This window comes from Leucoraja erinacea, chromosome 8 (assembly GCF_028641065.1).
Source record: "Leucoraja erinacea ecotype New England chromosome 8, Leri_hhj_1, whole genome shotgun sequence".
In the NCBI taxonomy this organism is placed as follows: domain Eukaryota; kingdom Metazoa; phylum Chordata; class Chondrichthyes; order Rajiformes; family Rajidae; genus Leucoraja; species Leucoraja erinaceus.
The window spans coordinates 35,549,917-35,562,832 of record NC_073384.1 but is presented as its reverse complement, the minus strand read 5'-3'; the positions used below and the strand labels follow the sequence as shown (position 1 = coordinate 35,562,832).

Here is a 12,916-nt window from a genome sequence, read left to right as displayed (position 1 = left end):
TCCGTGATGGGCCTTTGAATTTTGTTCCATCAGGGACAAGAACCATGTGTCATTGGGTATTTTTAACGCAGAGATTGACAGATTCTTGATTAGTAAGGGTGTCAAGGATTTTAGGGAGAAGACAGGAGAATGGGGTTGAGAAGAAAAGATAGATCAGTCAAGATTGCATGGCGGTATAGATTTGATGGGCCAAATGGCCTAATTTTGCTTCTATGACATATGAACTAAGTGGATCATTAATTATTTTACATACCTGTATATACCCGTTTCATTCAGTTAGATTCCAATCATCATCATCATAGTTTACAATGAATGCACGCAGTCTTTTAACCTGGGTTGGGGAATCGAGAGCCAAAGGACATGGTTTAAAGTGAGAGAGGAAAGATGCAATCGGAACCTGTGTGGCTGCTTTTTCACACAGAGTATGGTGAGTATATGGAATGAGCAGCCAGATGAGATAGTTGAGGCAGGTACTATAACGACATTTCAAACACATTTGGACACGTACATGAATAGGAAAGGTTTAGAACGATAAGGGTCAGACGTGAGCAGGTGGAAGTGATGCGGATGGGGCAACTTGGTCAGCATGGACAAGTTGGACTAAGGGACCCGGGTGCTGTATGATTCTGACTATGACTCTCAGTTGAATTTAGTTTATTGTCATGTGTACCGAGGTACAGTGAAAAGCTTTTGCTGCATGGTAACCAGTCAGTGGAAAGACAATACACAATTACAATTGAGTAATTTATGTACAGATACATGATAAAGGGAGTAATGTGCGTATTGTAGATGTATCTATTCCTTTGCAAGGCTGAAGCTTCCCCTGCCTTGCCTCGAGAGTTAAGATTTACAATCCAAGTACCTACCTATCCAAGTAAATCCTGTCTCAACTACATCCTCTTGACAGCTCATTCCGTATATCCACATTTACAAAAAGTTGCACCTCGGGTTCGTACTAAATCTTGCTCCTCTCAACTTAAATCCATGTCCTCTGATTTATTTGATTCCCCTACCCTGGGTAAAAGACTTCGTGCATTCCCCCTAATAGTTAATAGGCCTTCATGGAACTGCAATAGAATGGGAAGTGTTTAGTTAAAACTGAAATTAAATGATTAATGCAAACTGTGGCGGTATGAAGCGAGAATTGGAGACTGCAATATGTAAGACTAACAAGGATGTGCTTGCCCCACAGGTGAAAACTGTCAGGTTAAGGACCCCAAGTATGGTTACGTACTCGACCTGCACCCACTTGCTAATGAAGATTATAGTGTCAAGGTTGATGAGTACACATACCACTTCCGTGTTTGTGACCAATTGAGAGACTTCCGGTGTGGGAACGATACAGGACTCCAGGCAAATGCTGTTTCGGCATGTCAGGAGAAAGGAAACTCTCACAAGATTGCTGGTGTGTTTTCCCTTTCATGTACCGATACAAGTTGATGCTTTTCAAGGGAAGCTGTCTATTTTTCTCTTGAAGGGGAAGAATGATTTTGGTGAATGGAAGCTAATCACTGCCTAAAGGTTTATCATTCCCCCTGGAAGGGAACTCTTGGCACTTGGCGTCCATGCCGTGATGTATCTTGATACTTTATTATACAATGTCATGCTTGAAACCGGAACACACACAATGCTGTGGGTTAGACATCAAGAATGGTAGCAAGAGCTAAGAGTGTTTGATTGCCATATGTAACGCAACAGAATAATGAAATTCATGCACGCTGCAGATTAACAGGCCCATTAATGCAATAGCACACAAATAAATATACAATACTTGTAGTACACTAATCAATAATACTAGTAACCTTGTGTAGGAAAACTTCAGGTGCTGGTTTAAATCGAAGGTAGACACAAAATGCTGGAGTAACTTAGCGGGACAGGCAGCATCTCTGGAGAGAAGGAATGGGAATCTTCAGAATGATAAAGTGTCTTGACCCGAAACGTCACCCATTCCTTCTCTCCAGAGATGCTGCCCTTCCCCCTGAGTTACTCCAGCATTTAGTGTTTCCTAATAACCTTAATACTGCAAAAACCAAAGACTACAGTGCAACTAAAACAATAACTGTAGAAATTCACAGTTACGAAGATAATGGTTGGTGCTCAGAAGCTTGCCGCTGTTCAGTCTCTCGACCACCATCCCATCGTGCAGACGGATTCATGGATCCCCAGCTTTCCATTCCTGAAACATCTTTCCCAGCAGAATAATTAGATATAAGCCCAGCATGTCCACTTCCACGTCCCTCCACCCACCTTGCGGATTCTTTGTTGGAGTGGAGCTGTCCATCCCACGGGATCTGCAGCATTTTGGTAAAATGTTGTTAAGGAACTGCAGACACTGGTTTAGAAAACAAGACACAAAGTGCTGGAGTAACTCTGAGTCTGGCAGCATTTCTGGAGAACATGGATAGGCAAAGGTTTGGATTGTTACCTCTTCTGCACCTTCTCCAAAACCTCCACATCCTGTGCAGGAAGGAACTGCAGGTACTGGTTTACATCAAATATAAATGCAAAGTGCTGGAGTAACTCAGCAGGTCAGGCAGCATCTCTGGTGAATAGGAATAGATTACTTTTTAGATCGAGACCCTTCTTCAGACACATCCTTCCTGTCATGGGATGACCAGAACTGCGCAATTATTATCCAATGATTTTGCCAGCTTCACAAAGACCCCATTCAGTGCAAGGTCAAGGTTCACCAGTACGAGGGATGTTTAGTGTAACTTGTTCCATCACACTTGGCTGTCTACCATCAGTTTTTGAGGAAGTCGAGCATTGGCATTCTTGGTGGTCTTTAATTTCATTTTCTTATTCCTTATGCACAAGAATCGTGGGATATCCATGGAACATACCCTTTGGGATAGAAATTATAGGTGGGAGGCCAACATGTCAACTTATGAACACCTTAATGTTTGTGTTCAGTGGGCAGAGTATTTCCTTGTGCCAGGTACTATTTTAGTTGATGCTGCAAATTTAATTTGCTCTGTATGTAGAGCTCCATCAAATCTATCTGGGGGATCCTAATCACTCATTATGATTTATAAAACACAGTGCTGGAGTAACTTAGCATGTCAGGAAGCATCTGTGGATGGAATGGACAGGTGACGTTGTGGATCTTGGCCCTTCGGTTGTCGTTCAGTCTGAAGAGGGGCCCAACCCAAGACGTTGCATATTCATTCCTTCCACAGATGCTTCCTGATCCGCTGAGTTACTCCAGCACTTTGTGTTTTATGAAAAGGTTCCACAATCTGCAGTTCCTTGCATTCATTATAATATTCTGTACCAGAATCTTGGATCTGACCTTAAAGTTATGGAAGTTGATATTGAGAATCTTTTACAACAAATTTAGTATTCAGGCCATTGTTTAGGATTGCCCTAAACATGAACACTGAAAAATTATTAAAAATATTGCTTATGCTCTTGGGAATCATATACAGCAAGAGAGATTTAACATTTCAATTTGTTATTGGAATGGCCCTTGGTAAATTTTCTATTTTTGATTGCTTGGTTAAAATTACTTAACAATCCATATGACCTAGTTTTGAGCTGCTCATTTTGGCCATTTTAACCAGTTGTTCTGTGCTGATCATGATTTATATTAAAATAACTTTTTATTAAAGGGCGGTTTACTCAGCGCCTAACCTACGACGATGGATTGATAATGATAAACTACACCAGAGGAGATAGTTGCCATAATGTGTATGAACGATCAACGGCCATCATGTTTTATTGTGATCACAGACAAACTCCAGTAAGTATCTTAACATTGCACATTGATTTAATGCTGCTAATTAATCACCACTGCCCCATTGCGGACATCAGACTTTGTCTATGGAACTGATGCACTACAATGTTTAGCATACAGCACGGAAACAGGCCCTTCAGCCCACCGTGTCCATGCCGACCAGTGATCCCCATACACTAGTACTATCCTACACACTAGGAACTGTTTACAATTTTGATCAAAGCCAATGGAGTGGGAGATTGCAACCTTCACGAGGTTCACCCTGTTTCAACGAATGCAATCAACCTGGTGTGCACAAGCAAATATGATCAAATAGAGCAAGTTGTCCTACAACTTTAGGCTGTGCACACCATACGCAAGAAGATCAAAGCCAATAAACTTACAAATCTGTACGTCTTTTGAGTGTGGGAGGAAACTGGAGCACCAGGGGACAACTCGCACAGTCACAAGGAGAACATACCAACTGTACAGACTGCACCCGTAGTCAGGATCAAACCTGCTCTCTGGCGCTGTAAGGCAGCAACTCTACCGCTGCGCCACTGTGCTGCCCAATGCTGAGAACTATATTCTGCACCCTATATCTTCCTCTTTGCTCTACCTGTTGTACTTGATTGTATTTACACATGGTATATCTGATCTGTTTGGATAGCATGCAGAACAAAGCTTTTCACCATACCTCGGTGCACAGGACGATATTAATAAATCATACTTAAACCTGAAGTCTTATCTAGTGTCGCCTGTCTTTGATCCCCTCAAAACCTGGAACCCTACACTTCACTTTGTGCTTCACTTTAGATTCTTCCGCACCCAAGATTTTCTTCGACACCACTGTGCCTTTCATTGCCGTGATCCTAAGCTCAGCTGTGTGGGTCTAACCCCTCCTTGATCCTTTGCTGTCCTGTCCTTCAGAATGTTCTTTAAATGTACTGTTGCTTGCAATTGAAATAGGGCCTGATGCAAATTTAAAATGAATTGCAACTTGCTGTAAAGTTTTATGCCAGCCTCTAGTGGGATCAGTTTGAGATTAGTTTAATTTATTGTCTTGTAGGTACAGTGAAAAGCTTCCATTGTGTGCTAACCAGTCAGCGGAAAGACAATATGTGATCAGTTTCTGGTGCATTAAGAACAATATAAAATTGAAACCTTTAGTTAGTACTATCCTACTCACTAGGGATAGTTTACAATTTTGATCAAAGCCAATGGAATGGGAGATTGCAACCTTCACGTGGTCCACCCTGTTTCGACGAATGCAATCAACCTGGTGTGCACGAGCAAATAAGATCAAATAGAACAAGTTGTCCTAGAACTTTAGGCTGTACACGCCATACACAAGAAGAAGAAGATCAAAGCCAATAAACTTACAAATTTGTTCGTCTTTTGAGTGTGGGAGGAAACTGGAGCACCTGGGGATCAAGGACCCACACCATCCTGGCCACACACTCATCTCCCTGCTACCTTCAGGTAGAAGGTACAGGAGCCTGAAGACTGCAACGACCAGGTTCGGGAATAGCTACTTCCCCACAGCCATCAGGCTATTCAACTTGGCTCGGACAAAACTCTGAACATTAATAGCCCATTATCTGTTATTTGCACTTGATCAATTTATTTATTGATGTGTGTATATATTTATATAATGGTATATGGATGCACTGATCTGTTTTGTAGTCAATGCCTACTATGTTCTGTTGTGCTGAAGCAAAGCAAGAACTTCATTGTCCTATCAGGAACACATGACAATAAACTCACTTAAACTTGAACTTGGCTTTCACTTTAAAATGTGAGAGTATATGCAAGTTCACATTATGTCCTCTTCCCGCAGGGCATTCCGGTGTTTTTGAGGGAAACCCCAGATTGCACTTACCTCTTTGAATGGCATACATCATATGCTTGCCCACCTTTCAGGTCCATTGACTGTACTGTCAGGTATGTTTTATTTTAATTAACTTCTAGCTAATATTTTAAAAAAACGCCTTTAAGTGTTGTACTGTAGTGTTTGGGTGGCTAATACATTGGCAGGCTTTTGCTATAAAGAATGGGCCCCACTGCCCACACTGACCAAGTTGGCATATTGGGCTAGTCCCATTTGACCCACAACTCTCTTTCCTTCCTGTCCATACCTCAGTCATGCAGAAGGGAAACAGGCCCTTTGGCCCAATTTGCCGATGCCAACCAAGATACCCAATCTACGCTAGTCCCACCTGGCTGTGTTTTGCCCATATCCCTCTAAATCTTTCCTATCCATGACCTCTTGCTCTAATTGGTTTCATTAATCGGCACGGTGGCGCAGCTGATGGATCTGTTGCCTTGCTGCTCCAGAGACCCAGGTTTGATCCTGAAAGGATATAACCAATCCAAATTAAAAAATAAATATATTTGTATTTGCTTCTGCAGATACTTCCAGCAACTAACTCCAGATACAATCTACCCTCTGAGTGGAAACGTTGTCCCCGAGGTCACCCTAAAAACGTTTCCTTTATTTTAAGCCTATGCCCTCTGTTTTTAGAATTCTCTACCCTGGGAGAAAAAGACTGAGCATTCACTTTATCCGTGCTCCTCGTGATCTCATACACCTCAATACCCTTCAGCCCCCAATGCCCCAAAGAAAAAAATCCCAGCCAATCCAACCTCTCCCCAAAAGCCCTCAAGCTCAGGTAATATCTTCTGCATTCTTTCCAACTTAATGACATCCCTGTAGCAGGGCTGCACATAGTACTTCAAGTGTGGTATCGCCAATGACTTGTACAGATGCATCATGATGTCACAACTTTTTTGAAGTGATTGTAGCTCTGATGCGACTGTTGAACGCTGGAGCTACTGTCATTTACTTGTTCAAGCTGCAGTGGGCTTCAGTGATACTCTCCTGCCTGGGCTGTCAAACCCAGTCATTGTGGACGTTGATTCAGAGCACCGCATCTACCAGTGTGCATTGTTGGGGAGGAGGAGCTCTCCTTTATTGGAGAACTCCGCTGGCAATATTTCAAGGTAATTTCCAGTCCATTTCTTGAGCCAAAAACTGCAGATGCTGGAAATCTAAAATAACAACAGCAAATGCTATAAATACTCAGCAGGTCAGCATGTATCGATGAGGAGAAACAGTTAATGTTTCAGGTCAAAGGTCTTTTGTCAGAACTCTGTGCGTAGAGCTTAGAACAGTACATCACGGGAACAGGCCCTTTAACCCACAATGATGCCGAAGATGATGCTCAGATAAACTAATCTCACCTACCTGCATGTGACCCACATCCCATAATTTCCTCTATATGTGCCTATCTAAAAGCCTCTTAAACACCACTGTCGTATCTGCCTCCACCAGCAACCCAGGAGCACGATCCATGCCCCGCCGTCCTCTGTGGACAAAAAAAAACTTGCTCTGCATATCTCCTTTAAACTTTGTCCCCCTCGCCTCAAACCTATGGCTTCTAGTCCAAGTTTGTCTAACCAAGACCTTCTAATCCAGGCAACATTCTGATAAACCTCATCTGCCCCCTCTCTAAAGTCCCTGCATCCTTCTCGCAAAAGAACTGGAGGTGAATTGAGAATTTACAAGGTTTTGTGGAATGCAGTGTTTATAAGAAGTTAGAAGCAGATGCAATAATAGCCAAAGCTCATGCCGTAACAGTCTACTTGCTTTGCCACTTTCAGGGAGCTCTGGGCTGGGACCAGTGGATTTCTCTGTAGTTGGAGGCAACACTGCCCCAACATGCTGTCAACCTATGCAAGGCGACTTAATATGTACATCTCTTCCAGGGGCAGCGATGGGAGTTCCTATGACCTCTCTTCTTTATCACAGTCCCAAGAGAACTGGGAGATGGAGCAGCAGGCAGGCATTGTGCAGACGTACTACATCAATGTCTGCAAGTCACTGGTTCCACAGAATGGTGAGTACACAGATGAGGCTTGATCGGCCAATGTAAAACCATTCTTTGAAGGTGCTAAAAGAGCTGCCTTCTGTTGTATAAAGACATTATCTTAATGCTACAGTTGTACTACAAATTATTTTGAAGGTGTGCCCACTTTGAAGATGTTTTCTTCCCCTCTCTGACCTGATTTCGATCTAGGTCGGCATGGAACAGGGCAGCGCAGGAACAGGATCCTTTGGCTCACACTGTCTAAGCTGACCATGATGCCAAAACCAAATCTTATCTGCCTGCATCATGGAAATGATTGGGTTAACATATGAGGAGCGTTTGATTGCTCTGGGCCTTCACTTGCTAGAGTTTAGAAGGATGAGACAAGGACCTCGTTGAAATCTACTGAGAAATGAAAGGCCTCTAGAGTGGATGTAGAGAGGATGTTTCCACTAGTGGGAGAGTCTAGGACCAGAGAGGACAGGAGAGGGTGGTGAATCTGGAATTCATTGCAACAGACAATGGGGGGAGGCCAAGTAATTGACTAATTTAAAAGAGGAGAATGATAGGTTCTTGATTAGGAAAGGTGTTAAAAATTACGGGAAGAAGCCAGGAGAATGGGGTTGAGAGGGAAAAATAGATCAACCGTGATGGAATGGTGGAGCATATTCGATGGGCTGAATGGTCTAATCCTGCTCTTATGCCTTACGATCTATGGTCTCACATCCCTCCTTCCCTGCATATCCATAAGCCTATCCAAAAGTCTTTTTTTTGCTTCCACAAATGCTACTTAATCTGTTGCGTTCTTTCACAGTTCTGCTTTTTTGACCCAGCCTTGTGTTGGTTGTTCATTGATGGATATTGGGAGGGGGGAACGGATGCAGGTTGCTTCTCAGATGTTAATGAAACATGTTTTATGTTTGTAGGCAGATGGGACTGTCCCCTGCAAGCAGCTGCCTGCCTGAAGGTTGGCAGCAAGTTCACCAGTCTGGGGGAGGTGACTGGTGGGCCGAGGTGGGAGCAGTCCGGTCTGCTTGTCCTACAGTACGACAATGGGGACCAATGTCCTGATGGGATTCGCAATAAAACCACAACCATACGCTTCAAATGTGATAAGAAGGCAATCGTAAGTCTCATTTTGGGAGCAGGGATTTTGTTGTCATTAAATAGAAATTAAGATGTGTTAAATCCATGATTAGTACAAGTGTCAGGTGTTATGGAGAGAACGCAGGAGAATGGAGTTGAGAGGGAAAGATAGATCAGCCATGATAGAATTGATGGCGGAGTAGACCTGATGAGCTGAAAGACCTAATTCTACTTATGTAACCCAACTTGAACTTGTGTAGGAAACACATTATACTGTTTCAGAACATAGTATAGACCATTTTGTCCACAATGCCAAGATATAGAAACAAGGAACTACAGATGCTGGTTAATACAAAAAAATGCTACTTCCACTCTGAAGAAGGGTCTCGACCTGAAATGTCACCTATCCATTGTTACCTCCCTGTACATGATCCATACCCCTCCATTCCATGTTATTCTGTGAGCCTATCTAAAAACCTCTTAAATGCCACTTATGTCCAGCGCCTCCACCACCATTTTTTTTCATTCATGCACAAACTTTGGCCCTCGTGCCCTGTAACTATGCTCACTAGACTTTTGACATTTCTTCCCTGGGGAGAAAGGTTCTGACTGTCTGCCCGATCTATGCCTCTCAACTTTATATACTCCTATCAGGTCTCCCTTCAGTCTCCAAAGCACGTGAGAAAGCAATTGAATTTGCTTATTTGAATTCTCGCCAGTACAGAAGGCCATGCACAGAAGGCCGTGTAACAGAAGATAGACACAAAAAGCTGGAGTAACTTAGCGGGACAGGCAGCATCTCTGGAGAGAATGAATGGGTGACTTTTCGGATCGAGACCTTTCTTCAGGCCCATTCTTTGCCTCCAGAGATGCTGCCTGTCCTGCTGAGCTACTCTAGCTTTTTGTGTCTATCTTCGGTTTAAACCCGATCTGTAGTTCCTTCTTACACAGGCCGTGTAACTGAACCTGGGGATGGGCTTTGGAGACGCAAGGAACTGCAGCTGCTGGTGCACAGAGGGGGAGACCCTGAATAAGGGTTCCGACCCGAAACGTCCCCTGTCCATTTCCTCTACCGATTTCAAGAGTGTTTTATTGCATATATGTACCAAAGCTGAACAATGTAATTCTTACTTGCATTGTTCTGTTCCTGTACATGTGGCAATAAATCTGCCTGACCTGCTGAGTTCCTCCAGCATTTTGCGTTTTCCTGGGGATAAGACCATAGGACACAGGAGCAGAATTAGGCCATTCAGCCCATTGAGGATGGGCTTGCCCCAAAATATAATTGGCTTTTGGAAGCTTGTTCTGGAGACAGATGTCAATTGTTAGCTGTTTGACAATTCTCTTACCAACTTTAATTGCAAAATGTTCAGAAACAAAATGTGAAAATGGCACTTTCTTTGCAGAACACAAAACCATATTTGATCACTGCCATTGAAGATTGCAAGTATACCTTCCTGTGGTTTACTGCTGCTGCATGTCCTGTGACCAAGAACGTCCACAATCAATGCATGGTAACTAATCCCGTTACAGGTAAGCAAACATTTTGTCGTTCCTTTCTAAATACCCAACCAGAGATTGGTGTGTAAATACGTTTCCTCAAAGGTTTGGACAAAAAGGGTTGAGCAGTGAAGTACTTGTCCAGCTACAGACTAAAATAGACCTTTAGAGTTAGTCATATCAATGGAAACAAGCCCTTCAGCCCAACTCATCCACGCTTACCAAGGTGCCCACCTAAGCTAGTCCCCCTTCCCCACAGTCATAAAGTCATACAACATTGAACAAGCTCTTCACCCCAACTTGCCCATGCCAACCAAGATGCCCCTTCTACGCTAGTCCAGCCTGCCCGTATTTGCCCCATATCCCTCTAAACCATTTCTATCCACGTAACTCTCCAAATGTCTTTAAAATGTTACAGTACCAGCTTCAACTACCCCTTCTGGCAGCTTGTTCCGCATACCCACCGCCTTCTGAATGCGTTATGCCAATTATTTGCAGGCCGTGTTATCTCTGTTATCGAAAGCTTGCATTGCACTGGAACTTCAGTTTGTTTTATATATAAAATGGTTTATTTGAGGTTTGCAGTTCTACATTACTCTACACAAATGTTTTGTGTAGATATCTTTAAATTATTGACTATTTTTAATGTCATCAAATGTTTGCTTGTATTTAACTAAACAATGGCACATGAATACATTCTGCTGACTTGCCTGTTGGAGGTGTTTTCCCCATGCTGTCTTTTTATATACCCCAGGACACCTATATGACCTGAACTCGTTGCGAACCAGACAGGGCCACATTGTATATGACAGTAAAATCCGAGGCAAAATAATTCGCCTGAATGTTTGCGATCGTGTGGAGAACGCTGGGTGTACAGGTGATAATGTTGGTACGTATTATACAACCTCTACTAACTTTCATTGGCAGTTAGTCTGCTGCATTGCAGTAGTTTTGGAGTGAATCTACGCTGTTCTCTCCTTGTGGCAGGGTTGTTCCTCGAGCTTACGATACAATATAACTTTATTTATCCCAGGAGGGAAATTGATCTGCCAACAGTCATAAAACACAAAATACATGAAACATGAAATTAAAGTGACGAGTGGAAAGGATTGGGGGTGTGTCAAGATGGGGGAGGGGGGGGCAGGGTAGAGGCGGCAACCTGGCGAGCGGGACGCTGATCGTTGTAAGGTCGTAGGGGGGCATGGTCAGTGGGTGCTCTGCAGCAGAGCGCGAGGGAGGAGACCGTTTGACAGTAGGATGGTACATCAGACGCATGAGCTCTGGATACAAGACTGCAGGACGTGGTTCCTTCACAGGAAGGAGATGTTGACAGTTGCGTCTGTAAAGGTCTCCGTCGGCGCTTACCAGATAGGAGCGTGACTCCTTGGCAGGGTTGTGAATGTGACCCAAATGGCCATAGCCCTTGTCGGTCTGAAGGTGAACAACTTGCCCACTGGACAGGGGTTTAAGTGGTTTGCTATACTCGTTGAAAGATCGTTTCAGTACATCGCGTTTCAGCTGGACTTGTTTCTGGACAACGTGAGGTGAACGGACCTGTGGCTGCAGCAGCTGCTGGGGCACGGGGCAGGGCGGCACTGGTCTGCCGAGACATCAGGCGTTGGGCTGGAGACCCCAGTATTGGGTCATGGGCGATGTTCCTTACGTTGAGCAGGTCCAAGTACATGTCAGATTTAGCAAGGTGTGAGCATTCCATCAATTGTTTAGCGCTACGGACTGCCCGTTCTGCGAGTCTGTTGGACTGTGGAAATTCAGGGCTGCTGGTGACATGGCAAAAATCCCATCGTTGAGCAAAGTGTTTGAAAAACTGGCTGGTGAACTGACTGCCATTATCAGACAGGAAACGTGCAGGGGCGCCGTGCACGGAGAAGTAGCGTGACAACTTTTGGATGACTGTGTCGGATGTGATGGTTTGGAGTAGGTCAATTTCGAACCAGCCCGAATAAGAGTCAACGAGAACAAGATAGTGTTTTCCATGTCACTCGAATATGTCGGTATGAGCTGAGTTCTGATAATTTAAACCGTATAGTAGGTGGAGCTTCTACTAATAAAGCACTACAATTGGTTAGAGTGGAGTAACCAATCTACACTGGGCCAATAGAGTTAATCTAATAAAGATACAACAATATTCATCTGACCCACTAATTATGCTCCACCTGTGTCTCTAAACCACCATGGACTGCTAGAAATGTAAATAAATCAAATGTGTAAATTAAATTTACAACAAAACTTGCATTTCTTGCATAGCCAGCCTGGGCACCGGTTAACATGTTGGCGGGCCGAGGAAGTTGGCTGTGGGAACGGATCTGCCGACTCCGGCCGCTTCCATAATTTTGTCTGGGTTAAAGGAGATAACAAATCATAAATTGCCGGAAAATCAGTGGAGGACCTGAATACAGAATTATTGGAGGCATAGATAGGGTAGACAGAGAAACTTTTACCACCAGGTGGAAACATCAAAAATTTGAGGCCATGGCTTTAAGGTGATAAGGACAAAATTTAAAGTGGAAGGGCAGAACGAGTTAAATTTTTAGAGAGTGGTGGGAGCTGGAATGCTTTGCCAGGAGTGGTCGTGGAGGCAGATGCGATAGTTGCATTCAAGATGAATTTTGTTATACACAATGGAGTGATGTATGTCACATGCAGGCAGAGGAGATTAGGTAACATGGCATGGACATTATAGGCCAAAGGGCCTGTTCTAATGTCGTACTCTGTTCCATGATCAGCT

General features: G+C 43.6%; 1 protein-coding gene across 1 annotated transcript in view; it reads left to right on the top strand.

The window, feature by feature from the left end:
- Nucleotides 1–12,916, top strand: part of igf2r (insulin-like growth factor 2 receptor) — a 114,981-nt gene that overhangs the window by 78,300 nt on the left and 23,765 nt on the right. Inside the window, 7 exon segments of the mRNA XM_055639440.1 lie at nt 1,193–1,405; nt 3,612–3,742; nt 5,556–5,659; nt 7,484–7,614; nt 8,511–8,710; nt 10,077–10,203; nt 10,925–11,059. Coding sequence (XP_055495415.1) covers nt 1,193–1,405; nt 3,612–3,742; nt 5,556–5,659; nt 7,484–7,614; nt 8,511–8,710; nt 10,077–10,203; nt 10,925–11,059 — 1,041 coding nt within the window.